The sequence below is a fragment of the Diaporthe batatas genome (assembly GCF_019321695.1).
Source record: "Diaporthe batatas strain CRI 302-4 chromosome Unknown Contig00006, whole genome shotgun sequence".
Classification (NCBI taxonomy): domain Eukaryota; kingdom Fungi; phylum Ascomycota; class Sordariomycetes; order Diaporthales; family Diaporthaceae; genus Diaporthe; species Diaporthe batatas.
Genome location: NW_025408553.1, coordinates 2,808,788 through 2,832,193, shown reverse-complemented (window position 1 = coordinate 2,832,193; position 23,406 = coordinate 2,808,788). Strand labels below are relative to the sequence as shown.

Here is a 23,406-nt window from a genome sequence, read left to right as displayed (position 1 = left end):
TGAGCGACCCAAGGATGAAGTCATCTATTCTGACATCAACACCGCCTCCGAAAGGTGCATGGACGCCCTGGAGCCAAGTACGAGAACGAGCCATCGCCCTTCACCTTGGATCGAGCGGGTCGTTCGGAGAGCCCATTGAATACACCAGCGCTTCAGACCTCGCTAAATTTCTCCAAGAAAAGGTTGCCACACGTCCAGGTCCTTCTTGCTCAGTGTACCTAATCGAGGGGCTCACTCCAGAGTTCGTCTCAGTCCTCGGGGGCCACTTCCAGATTCACCCATCTTTATTCATGGACCACGACAGGCTCGTGCCCGCCGCTGGGAGACTCACTGGAGAGAATGGCGGTATCCCATTACTGCCGTCCTCAATCTGCGGGAGGGACCATGTTTCGTTCAAGTACCACGAGCCGCTTGTCCTTCCTACAAGGCCTACAGGCTTCCGGAATCTCTGCGAGATATCGGGGAGGCATATCGCGGTGACGAGACTAGTGGGCCAGCTTTCCGAGGTCGTTATAAGCAGGCGCAAGTGTACTTTTTGGAGCAAAGAGACTCAACGCGGAGGATGGTCATGTAAGTATTACCTTGCCTTTTTTGGGGTGGGGAGGGGGGGAGACGGATTGAAAACGAAAAGAGCATGATCAACAAATACCTTGCCCTCATATGCCGCCAACCCATATAACTCACCATTGAGGTTGTTCGGGCGTTGACTGTAGCAGGTTTGATTATCTGCGACCCCCCGATTCGGCGCATTCTTACCGACTACTCAGGCAATCTGAGATACGATGTCACTGTTTCTCCGTACAACTCTGGATATCTGGACTTTGTACCGCTGTCATACCAGATGAACACGCAGTGCGGACCTCCCAGGTCCTCGCTGCTTGACGATCTGCTATTCTATCTCAAGAACCACAGCAAAGCACTGGAAACCCCGATCGTGCCCACGAGCTTGCGCGTCTTTGTCGACAAGATTGTCGCCAGCCATTTTCTCAAACTGGCCGAGTTCCTTCAGACCAACATCGATATCGTACAGTGGCACCTATCCAGGAAACACGACCTAAGCTTGTTCGCCGTCGCGGCAGTAGAAGAACTGTGGAGCGATGTACAGGCCTGGCAGCGGCGGACTGCTGAGTACCAGGATGACCTCGAGGCCACGATGCTGCAGCTGCACATCCCACTGGGGGACCTGGAAGGCACCGGCAGCCGGGTGCGGAGCTGGTCCCACAGCACCGCGGATTTCCAGTACCTTTTGCGCAGGTACCGCGAGCTCGGACGGCGCACGCAAGGTCTCGCCGACGCCATCTCGGCGCTGGGCAGCTTGGCGGGCAACCGCTCCATGTCAAGGTCGGCGGATTTGTCGCTCCAGGAGGCGGCTCGGGCTGGTCGCGAGGCTCGAAGCATGAAGACCCTCACCACCCTGGGTCTGTTATTCCTCCCCATGTCGTTCTCGGCGTCCGTGTTTAGCATGGCTGACTCTTACTTGCCGGGAAACTCAATGTTCTGGGTCTATTTTGCTGTCTCACTTCCCTTAGTAGCGGTTGTGTTCATTTTATCCTATATCATGGAGCTTGGGTATACTGAAGCTTCAAGGAACTGGGCACTCCTGGGGCCGATGGCTAGTATCAAGGAAAGATTGAGACGTGGGCAGGAAGCTAAGGTGCAGAATCTGAGCTCAGGCATATTATCGGACATGGTATGAGGCAACTCTAGCTCCTTAACACATATGGCTAGTATCATACTTAAGTTTTTAACTCAAAATTAAAACTTGATGGGTATGATTGTAGGTTACTACAGTACTTGCAATTCGAAAAAGGATCCCTGGGAGGGTATCAAATCAAGGTGTGGCATGGAGACTCCATAATCCTGCCTTAATTAATGTTCTGGTAGATATTAGTTACGAGAACGGATATTTGCAGGGCAAAAAACGGATGGTACAAGGCAACTTTTTCATTTTTTTAATTTTTATAAGTAGTATCTATAAATATCTTTTTAAAGATTCTTTACCATTTATTATTATTTAATTAATATTATATATTAGGGATAGAGGTATTAGAAATTATTATTATATTTTTAAATTATATTTTAATAAAAGAATATTTATTAATATATATTAAAATTAGACCGGGCTAACTTTAGGCCGATTTTAAGCTTAGTTTCAATATATAGAGCTCCACTATACTTAAAAGGAGTACTTCCTCACTTATTCCACTAATATTAAAGCTCTAAGAATTTATTCTTTTACTATATACTATAAGTACCTATTAAATAGTAACTATAATATAATAATAATAATTACTTTTTAATAATAATCTCTATATTAATTACCTATAATATATATACCTTACTTTAAGATTAATACTCTTTTTTACTAAAAGTCTCACCTCCCTACTAGCTAGTACTACCTATTAACCCCCTTTTTACTAATTAATTCCTTTAAATTAAGTTACTATAAAAGTAATTCTAACCTATCCTTAATAACTAATTAAATTAATATATTTTATAAGGCCACTTATAGCTCTCTTTATAAGACTACTTATAGTTAAAATTAAAAATAAAAAAATAGTTAAATAAAAAAAGAAAATTATAATAACCTTTAAGGTTAAACTAATAGCTTTTAATTTAATTAAAAGATTCTAACTATTATATTATTAAGAATAATAGCTTTTATATATTAAGTAGGTATTTAATATATATTAAAATTAAACTAAGTTAACTTTAAGTTAATTTTAGGTTTAGTTTTAATATATAAAGCTTTATTATACTTAAAAGGAGTACTTCCCTACTTATTCCACTAGTATTAAAGCTCTAAGAATTTATTCTTTTTCTATATACTATAAGTACCTATCATTTATCTTTATAATAATATATAACTATATAAATATTAAAGTTAAAACTTTAAAAATAATACCTTTAAATAGCTTATTTTTTCTACTATATTATAAGTTATTTTTTATTAATTAGAATTAAATCTCTTTTAATGTTATAGTATAAAGTTTTATTTTTATAAAAAAGTTACCCTGTACCATCCGTTTTTTGCCCTGTACTATCCGTTTTTTGCCCTGCAAATATCCGTTTTCTTAGTTACTGTGTCAAGTGGCAGGAGTTGATGGAGTCCCCGGTCATTAAAAGGTTGTGCTGAAGGTGTGATGAACAATTCGGATGTGGACCAGGTGGAGGTGAAGAAAGCTTGGATAGACCAGGCAGCAGTGCCTCCACAAAGCTGGCAACAATTGCAGATATTATAAGCCTTGGGGGTTCTTTATGAATCAAGACTCTTTACCTTCGGTCATATATCGCTATCAATAATGGCAGTAACAAAATGCAGAGGCAGTTAAGCCAAGTCAGCAACTCACAGCCCTTGTTCAAGCTCAAGTGTGGTTTTGCTTCTATTCCATATACGTCCGAGGACATACACGGCGCGTCAAGCTCAAGTGCTTCTTGTTACACCACCTGTGGCATTTCAGTATAGCCACATTTGACCACGGGCATGCCTCCTCATACTGTGAAAAGCCTTTTGGCAGCCTTGGAAGCCTCAGGTCGACTGGATTCCGGCTGAAAGCGTCCCGAGGCAAGTGCATCACAAAGTCCGGACGGTCAGCACGTAATTTCGTCACTCGCTTAAGGAGGAAAAGCCTCACTCGCCTTGCGCTCAACAATATGACGGCCCGTCGCCCGGTCGGGTATTAAGAACTAGTGCAGAAAAGAATAAATTGTTTCTCGGGTGAGGAGCGTCTTGACCCCACCCATGACCGATCCAGAGCCGCTGCGGCGTAATAGTCATAATGACCCAGGCAGCTTGGGGGTCAGCGCCGACCACGTGTAAGTATGCAGCAGGAGGTCAGGCTTATCTGGGAGGCCCTGGCAGGCGCCCTTGACCCGGAGTGCATACCGATACCTGCAATGTTGGCCACGATCTGCGTCTAGAAAGGGAAAGGCAGCGGGCTTGCCCAGGTGGGCGGGAGGCTCCGCTGCCCATGCCTGTAGTCTGCCATGTGTTCGGGTTGAGTCTATTCCAAAGTCACAGATGTGGGCGTACATTGTAACCACACCTGCATGCAGGCCTATCATGACGTGCATACAGCCATCACCGGTAGGTGAATGATATCCCGTATTGACCTGGGGTAGTATCAGTCCGCCTTGCAGCCGCTGCCAGATCGCCATCACCAAGGACTCATGATGCTGAAAGGTTGATGAGAATCAGAGCTCGCAAACTCCTTTCATCTTTCGGCCCACGGGGAAAGAGGGGCGAGGCAATATGAGGCCATTGCCACAGTCGTCAAGTTTGACACGCTCGTCCCGAGACGTCAATCCAGACAAGAGGCGCGAAATAGTGGGCCACACATCGCAACCCTGAGCCCATGTGGTTGACCTCGGCTAAGCGCGGTGCAAGTCCAGAACGCCACTGCAGACACACGTAATCCGTAATGTAAACATGGATGCTGGTACCTGCTGTACATGTAGATGTACAGGCTGTCACATCTCAACATTTGAACTTTTTTTCGGGGTCATTTTCTTGCGTAATTTTCTTGCTCCTGTTCCTCGTCTTCACCGGTTGGTGCTGCATTCTCCCTTGGCTGATGGAGGTCTTTTTGCTGAATCTGGACAACGCAGTTGCTGTCAGGCGGATTGTAGAGATGAATATCTCGCTATTACTACCTAACAATCTACTGGTATCGATAGACGGATGCTTCCCTATCTAAGGTTTGCATGGTGCTTCACATCTTCGGCAGCTAAAGTGACACAGGGCGACGGGTGCTATCTCACCGAACCCCGAGGGGATCCTGTGTAGAGATTAGATAGATTGGGCGGGCAGCTGCCAGACAGGCAGACTGGCCGGCCGTCTTTGCCGTCAGGACCGTCGAGCTGGTCTCTCGCCGAGGGGCTTTTTTCCAGGGCTGACTCTGGCTGAGTCAACCGAGTGGGGTGCTGATGGGGCGCCGCATGCAGGTTGGTGGAGAAGGATTCACTTGGCCCACGTCATGGCCGTGGCACTGGTGTTGCCCCGGTCGGAAGAGGACAAGACAATTTTCCTGCAAAAGGACCCGAATGGACTGGTGTCACAGACGATCCGGCAGCCACAATACCAACGTGCGGTAAACGTTACTACAGCCTGACACTCCGGCAAGACAAGCCGCCAGGGCTGAATGGCCGAGTAGAGAGCATGAAGATGCGGAAACGAGGAGAAAAGGCGCAGAGCCGGGGAGGGGAGGCCTCGACACGCGCGGTGCTGGGGAGGGGAGCAGAGAGAGGAGAGGCTTACTGGGTATAGCCTGGGGCGGCGAAGAGCGACAGACATTTAGCTTATTTTGGAACCCTCGACGCAGAGCCACCAATGGCCATGGTCCGAGGTTAGACCGCCATGCATTTCACAGTGCCTGAGTGCCGAGTTCCCTGGCCGTTTGGCCGTCTGCCTGGCCCTTGGACAAGCAATTTGGCAAAGCTTTTTTCCACGGTCGACAAGATTGTGGCTGTTGCTATCCTGCTGTCCTGATGGCCAGACCGGTGGATGTTTTTGATACTATGAATACACGACAGGAATACTGAAGGACTGCAGGATAGGGTAGTTGGTTGAGGGACCAACGGCCCAGTGGAGAGGGCGTTGGAGAGTGCAGGATGGGGGACTGGAAGCGAGCGCAACAATACCATGACGGTGCCCCACATAGATAGAGACGTCGTGCATGCAGGTTCCAACAGTTCCTGGTCGTATTAATACGTACCCAGGTACCCACGACTAAAACCCCGTGGGCTCTCCAGGGCTGTTCAGGGCTCCTGCAGACAAACGTCCAAACACACCCACATTTTCCCCGTAGACATGCTTGACAGGCCCGCAGGGGACTCGCAATGTATCCGACTGCTCGACTCACGTGTCCATCGTGTGGCCTCATCCTTTGTCAGGGGCAGGGAGCAGGCTTGGGGACTGTGCATGCACCTTGGGGTGTCGGGTCGGTGGTGGCGTGGGAAAAATCCCTCTTCAAGTCCTTCTGGGCTCGCACGAACGGTCGAGCCAACCACGCCGGATGTAGATGGAGATGGGCTTGGGATGGCTGGTGTGTAGAAATTAAAAGGACTAATCCAGAGCTGACAGACCATGCGCACATGAGTGTTAGGCAGGCTAACGGCATGCGTCTGGACGGCGCTCGACGCCCCACCCGCGAGCAAGTGGCCGCATCAATTGGTCTATTGCGGCACGCGGTAACGCAGCCATCCCCAAGCCAGATCCCGCCGGTCCTGCGCCAGGCCTGCGCCGAGTCCTCAGGCGTCCAACGCCAGGATTGTCGAGTACTTAGTACTGTGGTACATATAGACTTTCTCAGTTATTAACCCTGTGATAAGCCTGCATTCCTTGCCCCATCCGAGCCCATCCTCGAACCCTGCACACGGCCTTGGCCCATTCGCCTGGCCCAATGACGACGGTCCCTTCTACCTTCGTCTCATCAACGACCAGCAGGGATTAGCACGGCTTTGGCTGCTGTTCTACTGCAGACCCTTGCAATACTGATGTGCGGAGTACGGAGTACATACTCTGCTGCCTCTCCCCAGCCTGCCCCCCATGCTCGAACCTCCCGAGCGAGTGGTGCGGCGACTGCGAGGGCCAGAGGCGGCGAACCTGATGAAAATCAAGCTGAATTCGCTTTTTGTTAGCGTAGAGAAATGCATGGGATGGATCCAGCTAGCCGGGATGGTATAAGACACGGCCCTGTCCCCAGACTACCTGCCCGCGTTATAATCTAGCCTTCACCTCGATCATCTCGAGTTACTCAAGTCTCGAGTCACTACTTTTCTTTTCCCCCTTGCCAGTGTTCTTCCGTTTGGCCTGGTTGTCTACCCCGGTTGAGTGAGTTGTCTTGAGCAGGCCCAGTCTGATCTAACCGCCGCGAACAACGTCGACAAACACCCCCTCCACCAACAACATCATCGCAAACACCACCACTGTCGGCCAACCAGACCAACTGCCGCCACCTGCTTCCCCCCACCGCGGGCGCAAACGACCTCAGCTGCGACTGACAAGCCTGCGACAACCACAACCGCAAACATGAGTTCCTCAGACCACGAGAAGTCGCAAAAGCTCGACGACGTCGAGGCCGCGCCCTCACGCACGTCCGACCTCGACTCGGGCGAGGTCCTGAGTGGCAGCGCCGACGGCCTGCACCGGCGGCTGGCCAACCGCCAGATCCAGCTGATCGCCATCGGTGGCTCCGTCGGGACCGCCCTCTTCGTCAGCATCGGCACCGGCCTCTACGAGGGCGGCGCCGGATCCCTCTTCCTCGCGTACCTGATCTACAGCTGCATACTCGGTCTCGTGAACAACTGCATGGCCGAGATGGCCACCCTGCACCCCGTCTCTGGCGGCTTCATCCGTATGGCCGGTAAATGGGCTGACGACGCCCTCGGCTTCGCTGTCGGGTGGAACTTCTTCCTCTACGAGGCCCTGCTTATCCCGTTCGAGATTACGGCCCTCAACTTGGTCCTGGGCTTCTGGCGTGACGATATCCCTGCTGCTGCTGTCATCACAGTTTGTATCGTCCTCTATGCGTGAGACTTGCCCCTCCTCCCACTCCCTCCCTCCTTGCCTAAACAACTCTCGATCAATGCCGGGTATGAGTATGAGTGTGAACGTGAGCGTGAGCGTGAGCATGGTGATGGTCCGAGTGATGAAGATGCTTGCATGAAGTGGATAGTGATTGATCGCTGCCCGGAGTGTCCCCGAGATCGACCGAGAGAGCCCTACCTGCGCCGCCCTTCCCAACCCCCCGGACTTGAGATTCGTGAAGCTAAATGTCCTCGTGTGCTAGTCTTATCAATGTCATCGCAGTCGGAGGATTCGGAGAGGCCGAGTTCTGGCTCTCTGGCGGCAAGGTCATTCTGATCTTCTTGCTCTTCTCCTTCACGCTGGTGACCATGTGTGGCGGTAACCCCCAACACGACGCGTTCGGCTTCCGTCACTGGAACGAGCCTGAGCCTTTCAAGGAGTACATGTCGACGGGCAGCCTCGGCCGTTTTGAGGGTTTCCTCGCCGCCCTCTGGTCTGCCTCCTTCACCATTGTCGGCCCCGAGTATATCGCCATGGTGGCTGCCGAGGCCAAGCGACCCAGGACCTATATCAAGACCGCCTTCCGCACCGTGTACTGGAGATTCGGTATCTTCTTCATCCTCGGCGCCCTGTGTGTCGGCATTATCCTCCCCGCCAACGACCCAACCCTGACGGGCATCAAGGAGGGCACGGATACTGCTGCCGGTGCCGCTGCTTCTCCCTATGTCATTGCCATGTACGTCTTAAGTCTCCCTGAATTGACTTGCCCTCACCATCCCCACGTTTCGTCCCGTCCTCCCCCCATCTATCTCCCTTTCCCCGGACCGGACCCATAAAAAAGCTGGGGGGCGGGGTTCTCACAACCTCTCCACCTCCTCCAACTCAGCCGCCAGCCTTATTAAAGCTCCCGCTAATCACGTAATAAATTCTACAGGAAGAACATGGGCGTCGACGTGCTGCCCCACATCACCAACGCGCTGATGGTCACCTCCATCTTCTCCGCCGGCAACACATACACCTACGCCGCCGTGCGTAACCTGTACGGCATGTCGCTCGAGGGCCGCGCGCCCCGCTTCCTGCGCAAGATGACCAAGAGGGGCGTGCCCATCTACTGCTTCATCGTGGTCATGTGCTTCCCCTTCCTGGCCTTCCTGTCGCTCTCGTCGGGCTCCAACGTCGTGCTGAACTGGTTCGTCAGCCTCATCACCGCGGGCGGCATCATCGACTACATCGTCATGTCCCTGACATACGTCTTCTTCTACCGCGCCTGCGTCGCCCAGGGCGTCGACCGCAAGTCCTTCCCCTACTACGGCTACTTCCAGCCCTACGGCGCCTACATCGCCCTCGCCTTCGAGACCGCCGTCGTCTTCACCTACGGCTACAGCAGCTTCAAGCCCTGGGACGTCGGCACCTTCTTCACCTACTACACCATGGTCATCCTCTTCCCCGTGCTGTTTATCGGCTGGAAGCTGTGGCACAAGACCAAGTTCATCAGCCCGTACGAGGCCGACCTGGTCTGGGAGAGGCCCATCACCGACGCCTACGAGGCCAGGTTTAAGAACCCGCCCCTGGGCTTCTGGACCGAGATGGGCCAGCTGGTCGGGTTCAGGAGGCACCTCAAGGACGTGTAGATAAGGCGGGGGAGACCCTGCCTGTGAGTTATTTCGAGTACATATATTGCATTGCTCGTGTTCGTCACATTGCGCTTCCACTCTGCTTGTGCCCCATCTATGCCGTGCAAGGACGGAAACAGCTCCGTCGCGTCTGAGTGTAGTGACATTGCCACGAGTCGACGCCTACAACCAACTTCGTTCATGGATGTTGTGTGTGTCCCTACGAGCTTGGGGCCCCGAGTTGAAATCATCATCGACAACTTGAAATGCCCTCGCAACGTCACCAATCCGCGCTGGGGGAGAAGCGAATAGGCGTATCGGGAACTGGGCATGCCATCTAAGTGATGGGCGCCAGCTAGACTCCTGGGCACCGGAGCATTCCATTGTGATTCCTCAGCTAGCCGTGTGGTTGCGGTTTGGGGGGCAGCGTCTACAGACTTCCTGATGCCGTCCACTGGATGAGGCATTGCAGGCTACGCCATCCACAGGGCAGGGAATGCCCAGGCTGTGGACAATTCAACAGGCGGTGAGAAGGTTATGGATAGGGGCACACAGGCTCTGACACGGGGGCGATCCCAAATGCCTAGGTACCTAAGTAGCCCGCCACACAAATACGAAGCAAGCATAGACAGAATTTACCATCTACACAAATCCACGCACCGTATGAAGGCGCCATGTATGTCCTCGGATGTATACGGAATAGAAGCGAAATCACACACGAATCCACGGCCACATTCGATCTGAAGTTATAATCAGGTTTTGGGATAGAAGTAATCAAGTGTATGGTTCTTGAATTAGTTGTTACAGGCGTACCAGACTCGGTCCCCTCAACATCAGATACCGTCTCACACACAAGCGTTTTTTTCTTTCTTTTGGTTTTATTTACAAAGGCTTTCTTTCCTATTACGAGTCCCCTGCTGCCTTGCTAGCTTATGGGCAAGAAAGGTCGTAGCTCTGCTGGACCTGGTTGAGGTCACCGGCGGGGAAGATGCCAAAGTCAGGGTTGGCCTGGCCGTTCTGCGACTCCTGCAGGTCGTACCACCAGAGGTTGATCTTGGCGTCGACGAGCGTGCAGGCGATGTCCTTCCAGTAGGTGCGGGCGTTCTCGGCGCCGGCGACGGCCTGGCCCTGGTCGTCGCCCTCGATGGGCCAGCCGGTCTCGGTCACGTAGACGGGCTTGCCCTTGGAGATGGCCTTAGTCTTGTTCAGGCCCGTGTAGAAGAGGTCGTGGGCGGCCTCGATCGAGTTGGCGTTGGCCTTCTCCCAGTAGGGGTATCCATCGAAGCCAATCCAGTCAATTGCGTCGATGACCGCGGTGTTGGTGCCGTTCTCGAAGCTGTCGTACGTGTCTACGTGGCCCACGGGGATGTTGGCCAGCGGCGTGCCGACGATGGCCTCGCGGACCTTGCCGATGTAGCCGATGAGCTCCTCGGCATCGACACCCGGGCTGAGTGCGTCGCCCTGGGCAGCACGGTACAGGTCCTCGGATCCAACTGAGATGCCCACCACGAGGTCGGTGAAGGCGGAGCCGTAGGTGGAGATGGCGGACTTCAGAGCAGTGATCTCGTTGTCGATGGCCGTCGTGCTGCCGGACACCCACATGCCAAGCAGGAGGGTGGTCTTGGTTGCGATGGCGGCGGGAATTGCCGAGATGGGGTCGGTGGCAGTTCCATGTTGGACTGCACATGCCGGTTAGCCTCACACATTTTTTTTTGAGACATTTGCATGACCTGTCACGAGATCGACGTCCACAGTGCGGGAGATCGACGTCGCGAGAGAGACAAAGTGGGGGGTTTGAGGCTGATGATGACCCATCTACGGAGTAACTCACCAGTCGTGTACAGACGGGCGCTGTTCCACCCGGATGTGTTGATGAGGTTCTGGGCTTTTGTGAACTCGTACTCGAAGTCGTTCTGGACCTTGGCCTGCTGGTTCAGGAAGAAGGCGCCGTAGTTGAAGCCCTTAATGCCCGAGTTGGCGGCGGTGACGGCGGCGGCCTTGTTGTTTGTGTCGACGGCGGCAGCCATAGGAGGGGCACCCCCGGCAAAGGAGCCCGAGGCAGACGATGGGACTGGGGTGGCAGACGGGGCTGTGGCATTGAAACCGCCGTAGTACGAGCTGGCGGCGGTGGCCGCTGCGGCGATAGCCTTGGATTTCCTGGTGCAGACCATATTGTCGACTTGATACGTTGTTGTCCGGGTGGGCTGGTTATAGGGTGTCTTGTACAGGGCGGCGGAAGTGGCGAGAGCTTCAAGTTGAGGACAGGGAGAACAGTAACAGGGAATTATTAAATAATACTGAAGCCTTTGGCTGGGGAGTTGTTAAAAGAGTGACACCCGCGAATCTTGAAAGAGCGATGATCCAGAGATGGGTGAGGAAGGAGTGGCCGTTTCCCCAGCCCAGGAGAAGAAGGCTGGATCGGCCATGTTTAAAGGTCTTTCCGTTTGGTGATCGAAAACAGGGCATTTGTTGATCTCCCGGCGCCGAGTGATCTCGTATCTGGCGGCGTGGACCGCAATGAGTGGTGATGAGTGGACCGTCTGCCATCATTGTCCAAGTCGACCAAGTCGAGACCTCCCTGGGCCCTCTGGGGGCCTTTGATTACGGTGGGTCGGGATTTACTATTTTCGTGAAAATCTCCGGGTCCCGGGCCCACACCCGGTTGGCCGTGCCTGGCCGTATGGCTGTGAGGGCCGCGTAGACCTCCAATCAACCCCGTAGAGTTCCAGGGATCTGACGCCCAGACCGCCCCGAACGCCCAGAAGTGCCGGGTTATGATGTCAGTTCAGAGATTTGCGCGCCGTGAAAAACTGACATAAAATTCAATGGTTCGCCCTCTGGTGATGCACTGAACCGCCGCTGTGCACCTTGGCCCATTTTTTGTTTCGAGCCACACAGCCACCTTGATTCCCTGAACGGCAGGGACCTTTGTTGGAACCTGCAGATGGTGCCACGGCCAGGCCAGACAACTGTATCCCTGATTCAGAATGCTGCGGCGAGGTTGTCAATTTCCACTTGTGGGTAGGCCTCAGGGGTAACATGGCCACCAAAGACCAGCCCGTGGCCCTCCCATCGCCTGGGCAGCCGGGGAAACCTCGTCGGCGGTCCATGCTTGCAAGAGATCACCCAACCGAGATCACCTTCTCTCCACCTCATCGTTCCAAGATCTTGGAAGAGATGTTCTATGGAACGTCTGGACTTCAGTATGCACTGGCTCATACTTTAGTGTAGACTACTACCCATTGTCAGCATAAGGGATAACATTTGAAGCCACCATGGGGATATGCAGGACCTCGATCACCTCATTCAGGGGGGCTTTCTCCTTTTCAACCCGGCCACACCGCCTATTAATCAAAACAGTGGCCTCGCCTGCTCACCCGCTGTTTCGGTTCCACAACCACTTATCCAGCAATGTCGGGACTAAGCCACACTCCTTGGGCCACTTACGGTGGATGAAATGCCGCAGATGATGGCCCTTTGTGTGCAAACTTTGGCCAGTCATCCTCCGGCCCTTTCCACATTCTCATGTGAGGACCTCGGGATAATTCTGGCTCCCTTCTGCACTCGAGCCCAACTGCCATCCACAACACCATCCAGGAGTTTCCGATTTCAACTTCGCCTCGCATGTGCACCCATCAAACATGAGGCAACGATACCCAGGACCTTGGGCGCCCGGAAACTCGTCTCCATCACTACGGCCAAGGACGTCCTCTGCTGAGCTGCCCAGGCTCAGGACTCTTGCCCAAGGGCATCTCCTTCAACCAAAACCACCCAAGACTCGGAACGCACGTCGAGCCACACTTCGTCAACCGGACAATGCACAATCTCGAATATCGAAGCTTCATACCCTGACCTGCAGAGTATCGCATCGGAGTGCTTATTGAGTTTGGCACTATTGGCTCGGGAACTATGCCACGCCGTGCACAGTGCGGCACACGCAAGAACTATGCCACGCCGTGCACAGTGCGGCACACGCAAGAGACAGCCAGCAACTGCAAGTGCGATGTAGTGAGGGATGCTTCCAACCAGCAAGGCCGATGCTCTTCCTCACATGCTGAACATACTCCACGATATGTGGTAGACGATTCGGTCCGTCAAGAAGTCTATCAAGTGATAGATACAGTGTCAGCGGGGTTCGACCAAAGAAAAGAAAAACGCATCCCCAACGACTCTGGGCTTGGGCTAATTTGTGGAAGCTCCTCACGTTCTTCTTTGCACTGCTGAAATTACCCTTTCTTCTTCTGTCATCTCCCAACCTTGGTTGACAGTTCTCATGATACTCACTACCATGCCGCCGCAGTACAGACCCGAGGCTGGTGACCTTGGTCCCAGAGCGACTGTCTTTCGCACCCGTGAACTCGTGCTCAACCCCGACGAGCCGCAAGATCAGCAGCCCCATGTCTTTGTCGAACATCACGAAACAGTCCAGGACGGTGTCGGCGTCAATTTGGCAGCCCTCACGGCCCTCAAGGGACTTGATTTGTACTCAGCTCTTGCAGTGTAAATCTGGTGGTTGGTATTGTTGATGCGGCGTCTTCCCATGGCATGGATTATTAACCTTTCCGTGTCTTCCGAGGAAAAACGGGACCTCTTCTAAAAATCTCTTACAGGAGAGACGACAGCTTGCAATGGTGCTCCTTTACCATGCGGCGGAGTTGTTCTCCATTTTCATATTCATACTTTCCAGGGGCGCTGAGACAGGAGTATGTGGTCCAAACGGGAGCGCTGTACTCAGGCTGCTCGTTCTGTAAGATGCCCCCTTCATGGCTGGTATGTCTGAAACGCTGACACTGCGCCTTGCAATCGGGAGATCCGGTTCGGCTTGTGTCGAAGACATTGAGCGCCTTCGGGGCTAGGAATGGGGCGCTCGAACGCATCGGGTAAAGACCGGCATCTCGTCTTCATGCGCACTTGGCAGGAGACCGCAGCATAAGGTTTTCCCTGAAACAGGATAGCCTAAGAAAGTCAATTAGACACGGTTTCTCAGAGGAGGCCGCAAAATCCGCACGGGGAGGTAAACTGTCCGTGGTTTGTGACTGAAAATAGCCTCTAACTTGCCAAAGCCGAGCATCATGCTCGTTGATGCTCAGCAGAAAAAGGGGCCTCACTCTAAGCATCATTAGAAGCTTATGTATATAATTGAGAGAGCTGCCTCCTCCAACCGCTTGATGAATGTTCAAGTCATTGGCTTCTTTCACAGTCTTTTCTTCACAGTCTCTCGTTGAACAACAGCAGCATTCATTCGCTTTGACCCCTACGATCGAAGTCCTCAGAACAAGTTCATCACCCAAGACATTCACCAACACTGTCAAAATGCGTTTCGCGGTTTTCTCCGCCATCTCCATGGCCGCGCTGGCCACAGCGTTCCCGTCCGGCTCAGGTCACCATTTCCTCGCCAAGCGATCGAGCTGCGCGACCGCAACCCCAGTTGAATTCCACTTCAACGACACCAGCATCGGCACATTGGAGTCGTGCACCACAGACGTCACAAACCGAGGCGGCGATGCCGTGCCGAAGTTCCGCCGAGACGACAACAGCACATGTGTCGACGGCCCGTCGACAAACTACACGGTAGCCGCCGGAGACACGCTTGAGAAGATCGCCCTCCAGTTCGACTCGGGAGTCTGCAATATCGCCAATGCCAACGGTATAACCAACCCCGACTTCATCCTCGCCGACCAGGTCTTGATCATCCCCACCGAGGTATGCGAGGCGGAGGTGGACAACCAGAGCTGCCGGGCGTCGGCCGGCACAGCCACCTGCGTCGTACCATCTGCCGAGATGAACGGCACCTATACCATCGTCGCCGGAGATACATTTTTCCTCATCTCGTCAAAGCTGGGCATCACGCTGGACTCCTTGCTTTCTGTCAACCAGGGCGTGGACCCAGGCTCCTTGGAGGTCGACCAGGTCATCAAAGTTCCTCTTTGCCCAGCATAAGCTGATGAGGATCTGCGCGATCGATAGCAATTTTCACGTTTTTGACGAGCAAGAAGACTGATGACAGTATCAAGAGTTGTGGACGAGTTTCAAGTTTGAGTAGATGGTCCGATATATTACCTAGTTAGGCGCCTCATGAATAATGCATCCGGAACTGACTTCATTGACGGGCCGGGAGTACAATCACATCGTTTCTCTTGAACCTCATCCAGCTTTCCGAGTCATGCACAGTGAAATGGACAAGCCAACCGTGTTCTGTGTACTCACTCCATTGCGTGTTTACCAAATTTGAGAATGACATGTAGAGCGAACTTCCGACAGAGTCATCGGGGAATTGGGAACCGGCGCCCCTATCCTGGCACACATACGCGACAAACAGTGGACGCCGACCTTGCCGGGCTTCGATGCTGACCTGCAAATAATAACACCCTCTATCAATTATCATACCTGGAGACTTCTCAGCTCCAATCTGGCAGCATTTGAATAGAAACACCGCTCGCTGTCTACAACTGACAGCGACTTGGGTCCGCTTCACCACAGCACTGGGGGAGCATTCATCCTTTCACTGCCCAACTTGAGTTTTGTCGTTTTCAAAGTCTAATTGGTTTCGTCGAGACCATGCAATAACTGAGAATTACGTTTGGGGTACCATGATGGCTCCAAATGCGAGTCTGTAGGTCGACAGCAAGGATACAAATGGGGAGACTCTGGCCCAGAACTGGCAATATTGCTCTTATCGGTCAAATTATACCATTCTTGTGTTAATCTTCTACAAATCGATTGCACAAATCATCTCCATGTTTTCAAATACAACTAGTTCTGTCTTGGTATGGATTGATGCCCGTTGAAGTCTCCCAATGGTCAGGTTCACCGTCTCGAAATATCGTCGTGGACGTGTTCACGATATACGTCATCGGCAACTCTCACCAGCTCAAGCCTTCATATGATTAATTGCAGAGGCTGTAGGATTTATGAAGACATTGAGGGTTTCCCGGGAATGTAATCCCGCAATGTGCGAGAGTCCCGAGGTCCCTAGTCCCACCCGAGCAAGTGCTTCGGCGGCGAGACTACGGTAGCTTGTTCTTAAACGACTGTCCCCTGACCCGGGGTCAGATTCAAACCCAGCCTGTACCGGCCCTACGGGAAGGCCAGTGCTTACATCTGGACGTAAAATAAGTGCAATGTTTTACATCATTTCCCCCTCTTCTTGTTCACACCTTGAAACTCATGACTTCCCATAAGAACATGCCCGTCCCGGGTTCGACGCATTGATGTGAGTCCTAAATTACTTATCGCCATGGTAACCGGGATGATTCCAGGCATAGCTTGCCTTGGACAGCTGTCTGTAGCGAGCCATGGCATTAACTGACCTATTAGTAAGTCCAACTCGTCATTCATATTTGGCAGCGCTCCGCGTTAGAAGGATGCCACCTGGCGAGTGGACCCCTGGCCCCAGATCATGCAGGTTGGCTCGAGATTCAGGGATTGCATTGGTTGATTGGCCTTACCAGTGCCGCACCAAATTTGTTGGAGCTTACCAATAAGACCAGCCAAATATCACCCTCTGGAGCGCTTCAAGCGCTTGTCTTAGCGATGGCGAGGAGCGTATAATCCCCATCGTTGATGGCACTACGCTGGGTCTGGTGGCATCGCGTCCAAGGGTCCCGGACCTTCTGGGCTCCGCTGCGTCATGAGCTTGACTGGGTACTTAAGTAGACAGGGTAGACTCTTATCTTGCTTCACTCCGCCGTGATATTACAAATGTAGCCTGCTGGAAATAGAATTCCGCGTTCGTTCTGTGCAATATTGGCATTGATAAAGCCACAGCCGCCTGACTTCAATGTTTTCCAAATAACCATTCAATGGCGTCGCAAATTAAGCTGCTCCGGGAGCCCGCTCTCGCCCCGTCCTCCACCCTCATCCTCGTCACCGGGGCATCCGGCTACATCGGCTCCAACATTGTTCGGGAGGCACTGAGTCTCGGCTACCGCGTGCGCGGGACAGCCCGCACGAGCGAGAAATGCAAGGCCACGGTCGCACAGCATGACGGCCACCCAAACTACAGCACAGCCGTGGTCTCGGACTACTCCCACCCGTCGGATGAGATCGACGCCGCAGTCAAGGGGGTCGACAGCATCATCCACGCCGCCTCGGACACGACCTTCAGCGAAGATGCCGACTTTGTCATCAGCACCGTCGTCGCCGGCACCGAGCACTTCCTGCGGGCCGCAGCCAAGGAGCCCAGCGTCAAGCGCTTCACGCTGACAAGCTCGGCTACCGCGGCGTTACTGCCAAAGCCAGGCGTCGAGGGTATCGTCGTAACCACGGAAACGTGGGACGACGAGGCCGTGGAGGCGGCCAAGACCAAGGGCACTGCCGTCGGGCCAAGCGCCTACTCTTACGTTGTGTATGCGGCCAGTAAGACCCAAGGTGAAAGGGCGCTCTGGGACTTTGTGAAGAAGGAGAAACCATCCTTTGTCGCCAATGCCGTGCTTCCAGACACCAACTTCGGACGTGTCCTGGGCTCTGCTGGTGCTACGGGGGCAATGCCAATCGAGCTGTTCAAGGAGGGGACCTTGTCGTGGCCCCCGGCCCCACGTGAGTCTCCCTCGAATTGAAGTGGGCCGGAGGTCCAACTAACAGTCACCCTAGAATACTTTGTCGATGTAGTCGACGACGCAAGGCTGCACCTCTGTGCCGCGGTGCTAGATGAGTCTCTCAAGAATGAGCGTATCTTCGCATTTTCGTATCCCTTCAACATCAGTGAATGTATCGAGACCATCAAGAAGGTCAGGCCGGATGTCGACGCGTCCAAGATGAAGACTGACCCCAATGAGCTGCGAGATCTCACCAAGGTGCCCAACGAATTGGGCGCGAAACTGCTGAGGGAGTGGTATGGCCAGGATGGGTACAAGACCCTCGAACAAAGTATCAAGGAGAATCTCGAGGGTATTTGATTATTAATAGTTAGTGTACCATGTGCAGTCTCAGTGGATAAATACATCCTGAACCCAAAGTTGAACACCGGAAAGGACCTCATCAGTTAGTTGCAGACAAGCCCCAGATCCTGAACACAACCTACAGCAAACATACAGCCATGCTTGATAGCAGAGCGACTACAGGGACCCGCCAAATGCTCTCCTTGGCGTTTGATGATTCGCTTACCACGACAGTTGTCGGACTCGCACTCGCCCTACCGCTAGCCTGACCGCTCCCTGAAGCAGATGGTGGACCCCCGGTTGGAGAAATCACGCTGGAGGCGGTGGTCGGGACGACTCGAGTCGGTGAGGTAAGATCCGACGCGCGAGACGCATCGAGATCCGAAGAGAGAGGCGTAGGAGGGCTTCGTTCAGGCGTTGTCTGGGTCTCTGGATCATCGCTCGGGTAGCCGATGATTGTGGTAACCCCAGGTGGTCCGCCTGGCAGTGGAACGCCAGGTATCGGGGGTGCGCCAGGTTGTTCTGGGGATCCGCTCGCGGCCATCTGAGCGACCACATTCGAAACGATATCGTCCGGGACTTCGACGACGCAAGGGTCGGACTCGACTGCTGTTGCGCCAAGGCTCGGGCAGCCATTCAAGTCTGCCTGGATGCCTATCGCCCCTCCAGATATTGGACATTCCTTTAGTTGTGTCCGGATATCCGGACTCGCCCCAGGTATCACACTGAAGGTGTTGCTTCCGGAAAAGTCGGTCCGTCCCCCTTCTGACTGCAAAGCCCCGCCTTCATCCGAACAATTCCTGAGGAAGCCGAAGTCCCATTCCAGGCTGTACGCTCCTTCGAAGTCACCAGCTGCAACACCCAACCCCCAGTTCGCACTCAACGAAGCCGACTCGTCCGTATAGAGATAGTAGTCCTCCGAACCAAACGACACTGAGCCAAATTCGCCCTGATCGACCGATAACCGCCCGGTATCAACAATTCCGCATTCGCCCTCACAACCTTGGGCTCGTCGGATCCGCCATTCAAAGAAGAACCCAAAAGTCCACGCAGCACTGGCGCCTTGGAGGGCAAAAACGACGGGGAATCGGTCAGCCGGGTTGTAGGTGTCGTTGCGAGGGAAGACCAGGTCGACAGCGACGTTAGAGGGCAGTGACACGCTTTGTGCCAGCGTAGAAGCAGTAAAGTAAAGAGACAACAGCCGGGCCAGGTTTCCGCCAGACGAACGGGAGCCACTAGGAAGAAACATGACGATGGAATTAGAGAGGCATGGAGCACTGAGCTGGCTAATAGATGACTGCACATACTACAACGTACCTACTTGTGCAGAGCCAGGTCTAAATAGCTCACTCAATATGGCCACGGCGAAGCGCGCTGGGTTTCGGACATTGTTCTGAATGACTCAAAACAGAGGGCTCCGCGCGTAGGCTCAATCGGTGCTGGGGAGGCAAAAAAAAAAGCATGTGTGCATCACACTTTTGGCCAGCCGGCCAAGTTGGGTCACAACACCAAATGATGCGAATTCGCCTCCTACCAAGAATGTCGACGATGTATTGCTGACGACTACCCAGGCTGGGCCGCACTTAGCTTCAGCCATCTGCCCAACCGAAGATTAAAGTCTGAGGCAGGTGCTAATATTGTGCATTTAGTTCAGATCTTGGCCGGTTCCGACGATTCTGGGCCTAGCCCATGATGCTTGGCACTATGCGCGGCTACTTCTGCTCGGGCGTTCGGCACCGGAGCAGGGATGTGAGACATCCCACAGGTGTAAAATAGGGCTACACACGCAGCTAATGGCCCGCGAATCGACACCAACTGATGTTACCCTTGTGGGCATCAGGGATCCCGAAAGCTTGACCAAAGCCTGTGCACACGTGTCGCTGCACAATTGCGCTCCGAGCATCTCTTGGACTTTTGACCTTCAGTGCCAAGCTGCATAATATCACCTATATTTCGATCAGTATGCCGGTTCAGACAAGGGGAGATGGAACCATCTGAGGTGATGTTCACAAACCGGCTGAGATAAGAGCCTTGTGAATGCGGTCTTGGCACCTGAACATGCAATCTACCAAAGCCTGGCTGACAGGGACGTTTGAGACGTGTGGGAAACCTCCCGTGCTATTTGTAGCCAAGGCCACGATTCCTTGTTATGATAATAGACTGCTACACACAAATAGAATTTCATATTACCCAGCCTATCGACTATACCACCGGACTAACCGGCTTGAGGCTTGCCTGACGGAGTAACTTTCTTGGTTTTTGAAGTGGTCGTCTCCTTGAATAACGTCTATAACCGCCGTCAGCGCCATACCTAGGTATTTTTACGACGACTGCACTATACATGGCGATCATGCGTGGCTCTCAGGCAATGCGGTGTTGCCACCAGTGTTTGAGCGAAGCCCGCGATGGTACCTAACTAGGTAGTGATGACCGGGCCATTGATCAACAGGGTCCATGGAAGCCTCGATTGTCTGGGCAGTCATGATTAATAGTAATAGTGCGCTCATCGCTCGCGGCGAAATGTCGACTGAAAGCACTTGAGGCAAATCTAGTGACGTATGGGGCGGCTGGGGTAAAGTTAATGAGTCGGCCCGTAGCCTGTAAACAGCCGCACTCACACCTGGTTTTGGCTGGACAATATGAGTGCAAGTGGTCCTAATGCTTATCCCCTAATATGGGGCCTTTCTTCCACTGGCAGGGCCAAGGTTCGCGTCTTGGCCCCATCAATATTTTGAACCTTAAATGGGCCTGACACAGTTGAAGAATGTTGGCCCTTAGGGTTCCACAGTACCTAGGGCTCGGCCAGGTGTCGAGTGTGATCAACGGAAGCAAACCTGGCTGTAGACATCTGGAGTTCAGGCTCGGTGAAAATGGATCTTAACTGAGTCGTCTGGATAAAACCTCAAGGTAGTAAATAGTCTATGTGAAACTTTTGGTTCAATCTGTGATACAAGGAGAAGACTCTATGCAAATGTCTAAACGCCCCTTCTCTGATGCAGACAAAAGAAACCGTGTGTATGGTAGAAACGAAACCACAAAAGAAAAGAATCCCCCAGCAAACGCCCTGTCTTAATGCAAGTATCATACATCTTCTGTCCCAGCCTCTACAGCTCAATCTTCCTCAGCCTCACATAGCAGTCCATAGGCTCGGTGGTGAGCCCCATCTTGTGTCCGTAGCCAGACAATTTCTCGGGGCACTTCTGAAGCTCAAAGTTCCACACGATGAGAGTCAGCAGCATGCGCAGCTGGATGTTCGCAAGCCTCTTTCCAAAGCAGCTTCGTGTGCCCAGAGAAAAGGCCATGGCAGGTCCAGAGGTAGCGTCGAACTCGCCATTCTCAGACAGCCATCGCTCAGGCTTGAATTCGCTGACGTCCGCGGCATCCCAGTAACGTCGCGCCCTGCCCGACTTGATGGCTTCCTGGCTGCTCCTGTGTCGGCTGCTCTCTTCAATGTTGAAGGCAGGCGTCTTGACGCTAGCGCCATCTATGGGCATGATGACGATGGTTCCCTTGGGGATCTTGTGGCCGAGAATCTCAGTGTCCATCATAGCTTCCCTATCAGTAGTTTGGCTCGTGCCCGCGCAGCGGAGTATCTCCTCTTGAGAGGCATCGAGGTAAGGGATGTTGGTTGAGATGATCTCGTGCACCGTGGGGGGACGCCCTTCTTCCTTGGCAGCCGAAAATCCTTCCTGCATGGCGGCACGGAGGCGATCCTGAGCCCTTGGGTTGTCCGCCAAGAACTTGACACCCCAAGATATCGTTGTAGAGGTGGTGTCATGGCCGGCAACGACGAATCCGAAGATCTGTGAATAGTATAGAGATTAGCGTCTGGATAAGCATAATGACTTAAGGTTAACTCACCTCGTCAAATATTGCTGGTGAGAAACAGTTTGCGGGACGGCCCTCCTTTTCTGCCAGGATGAGTTCCCTGCGCACCATGTGATCCACAGCCGAGCGCACTGTCTTGGGATCCGGGTGTGTCTCGGTCCTTTCCAATGCACCTTGAATTTCCTTGCGAATGGTTTCCTGTCTGATCTCCTTTGCCTTAACAAACGATGGCAATCTGTTCAGGATGGGCCACTTGAGCTTTGCAATAGGGCTGCCCTGGACTTCAGCGAACATGTCAATTATCCTCAGGAATGACTTGATGACTACGTCCATCTCCTGTCGAGGGAAGTCGATGGGCTCGTCGATACTGCCGCCATTGTCTGGCGCATTGGTAGCTTCTGACACTGTGCGCTCGAGGTACTCCAGCGTGGGCTGGTTGGCATTGTGCTTAAAATCTTGACCAAAAGCGAATCCATGGACGGAGTCGAGTGCCGTGTAGTAAATATCCTCCGAAGCCTTGAAAGGTCTGCGCTGTGCTGCCTGGGCTTTCAGCTCCCACATGCGCACAAAATCGGATACTGTCTGGTAGAGGACCGGCGCGGCTACGCCTTCGAGGAAGCCTGGGCTCATCAAGTCCTGTAACAGTCGTCTCTGGCTCTTCCAGGCGGAGTCTGTCTTATGCACAATGTGGTGGTCCGGGATGATGCCCGTGAAGATCTCGGCGCTGACGTATGACCTATCAAACTCCTTGCCTCGTCGCATGAGAATGTCCTGCGCCTCATTAAAGTCGCTGACCACCACAGTGGGCTTGCCGAAAGGCCTCGGGAAGACTTGGATAATCGGAGAGTTGAGGTCTTTGGCTTGCTTCTCGATCCAATCAAAATAGGTGACGTTCGCTGACGCCAGATATTTGCCGATGGCCTGGAAGTCACCTAGCATAGATTTGACAGAATCTGGCTTGTAGGGAATGCCGGGGATGGGTTTCGGGAGAGCCCATTGTCGTATGAGGTAAAGCAAGGCAGCGAGAGGGACAAGCGCGACGAGAGCGTTTGTAAGTCCAGAACCAGACTGAAGATGAAGCTGTGCCTCCGGCAGGGCTTCACCAAGAGTCACATTGACTGTAGCTGTCGACATGTTGATAGAACTTAGACTTCAGGGTTTGAATGAGGTTATTAAGGTTAAAGTTATGGATGGCGGATGAATTGTATTATCTCAAAAGCAGAGAGTGGATTGATGTTGTTGTGATGGATGATGTTCAACTCTCAACGATACATCGACATGTTCTTGATCTTAAATATCTGAGGGCTTCAAAACTGGGAATAAATGACGCCGTCTACATTCGGTCCTCGGCCACGGGGATACTCACACTTCTCTTTCGGTATCCTTCTAAGTCCCCGTCCGTCCCCATACATCCTCACCGGTAGGCCCACTATGGCCGGAACGGATAGCGTGCCAGTCTCCGGCCGTGATGTAAACAACTCAGAATGCTACCCCCTAACTCTGGGCGTCGGCGCGTGGAGCGGTGCTTAATTCAGTTGGCTAGTCAGGGACCCCTGCG

The 23,406-nt window shown here is 52.9% G+C and overlaps 6 protein-coding genes across 6 annotated transcripts; 4 read left to right on the top strand and 2 right to left on the bottom strand.

Annotated features, from left to right (window-relative positions):
* Positions 1-841: 841 nt before the first annotated feature.
* On the top strand, positions 842-1,617 carry KVR01_005963 (uncharacterized protein; the record flags this gene model as incomplete). The annotated part of the gene is made up of 2 exons (XM_044787903.1): positions 842-1,449; positions 1,581-1,617. 2 exons carry the CDS (start codon positions 842-844, stop codon positions 1,615-1,617), a joined length of 645 nt encoding a protein of 214 aa, XP_044644766.1.
* A 5,413-nt stretch (positions 1,618-7,030) lies between these two features.
* Positions 7,031-9,159, top strand: KVR01_005924 (uncharacterized protein; the record flags this gene model as incomplete). The annotated part of the gene is made up of 3 exons (XM_044785974.1): positions 7,031-7,530; positions 7,791-8,264; positions 8,463-9,159. The coding sequence occupies 3 exons, from the start codon at positions 7,031-7,033 to the stop codon at positions 9,157-9,159; spliced, it is 1,671 nt and encodes a 556-aa protein (XP_044644727.1).
* Positions 9,160-9,882: 723 nt separating this feature from the next.
* KVR01_005824 (uncharacterized protein) lies at positions 9,883-11,715 on the bottom strand. The gene is made up of 2 exons (XM_044786064.1): positions 10,973-11,715; positions 9,883-10,820 (listed from the first exon to the last, which is right to left on the bottom strand). Exons 1-2 carry the CDS (start codon positions 11,310-11,312, stop codon positions 10,072-10,074), a joined length of 1,089 nt encoding a protein of 362 aa, XP_044644627.1. The 5' UTR covers positions 11,313-11,715; the 3' UTR covers positions 9,883-10,071.
* Positions 11,716-13,097: 1,382 nt separating this feature from the next.
* On the top strand, positions 13,098-15,255 carry KVR01_005884 (uncharacterized protein). The gene is made up of 2 exons (XM_044792305.1): positions 13,098-13,888; positions 13,952-15,255. The coding sequence occupies exon 2, from the start codon at positions 14,314-14,316 to the stop codon at positions 15,079-15,081; it is 768 nt and encodes a 255-aa protein (XP_044644687.1). The 5' UTR covers positions 13,098-13,888; positions 13,952-14,313; the 3' UTR covers positions 15,082-15,255.
* A 1,688-nt stretch (positions 15,256-16,943) lies between these two features.
* On the top strand, positions 16,944-18,038 carry KVR01_006085 (uncharacterized protein; the record flags this gene model as incomplete). Its single annotated transcript, XM_044784728.1, has 2 exons — positions 16,944-17,679; positions 17,734-18,038. The coding sequence occupies 2 exons, from the start codon at positions 16,944-16,946 to the stop codon at positions 18,036-18,038; spliced, it is 1,041 nt and encodes a 346-aa protein (XP_044644888.1).
* A 3,086-nt stretch (positions 18,039-21,124) lies between these two features.
* KVR01_006213 (uncharacterized protein) lies at positions 21,125-22,982 on the bottom strand (the record flags this gene model as incomplete). The annotated part of the gene is made up of 2 exons (XM_044781708.1): positions 21,125-21,823; positions 21,882-22,982. The coding sequence occupies 2 exons, from the start codon at positions 22,980-22,982 to the stop codon at positions 21,125-21,127; spliced, it is 1,800 nt and encodes a 599-aa protein (XP_044645016.1).
* Between the last annotated feature and the right edge of the window lie 424 nt (positions 22,983-23,406).

Bases quoted from the DNA above. Each gene is read 5' to 3' on its own strand.
- KVR01_005824 (XM_044786064.1), bottom strand. From the start codon at position 11,312: ATGGTCTGCACCAGGAAATCCAAGGCTATCGCCGCAGCGGCCACCGCC. The intron at 10,821-10,972 runs GTGAGTTACTCC...CGGCATGTGCAG, and splicing joins CGCCCGTCTGTACACGACTG to TCCAACATGGAACTGCCACC.
- KVR01_005884 (XM_044792305.1), top strand. From the start codon at position 14,314: ATGTTCAAGTCATTGGCTTCTTTCACAGTCTTTTCTTCACAGTCTCTC.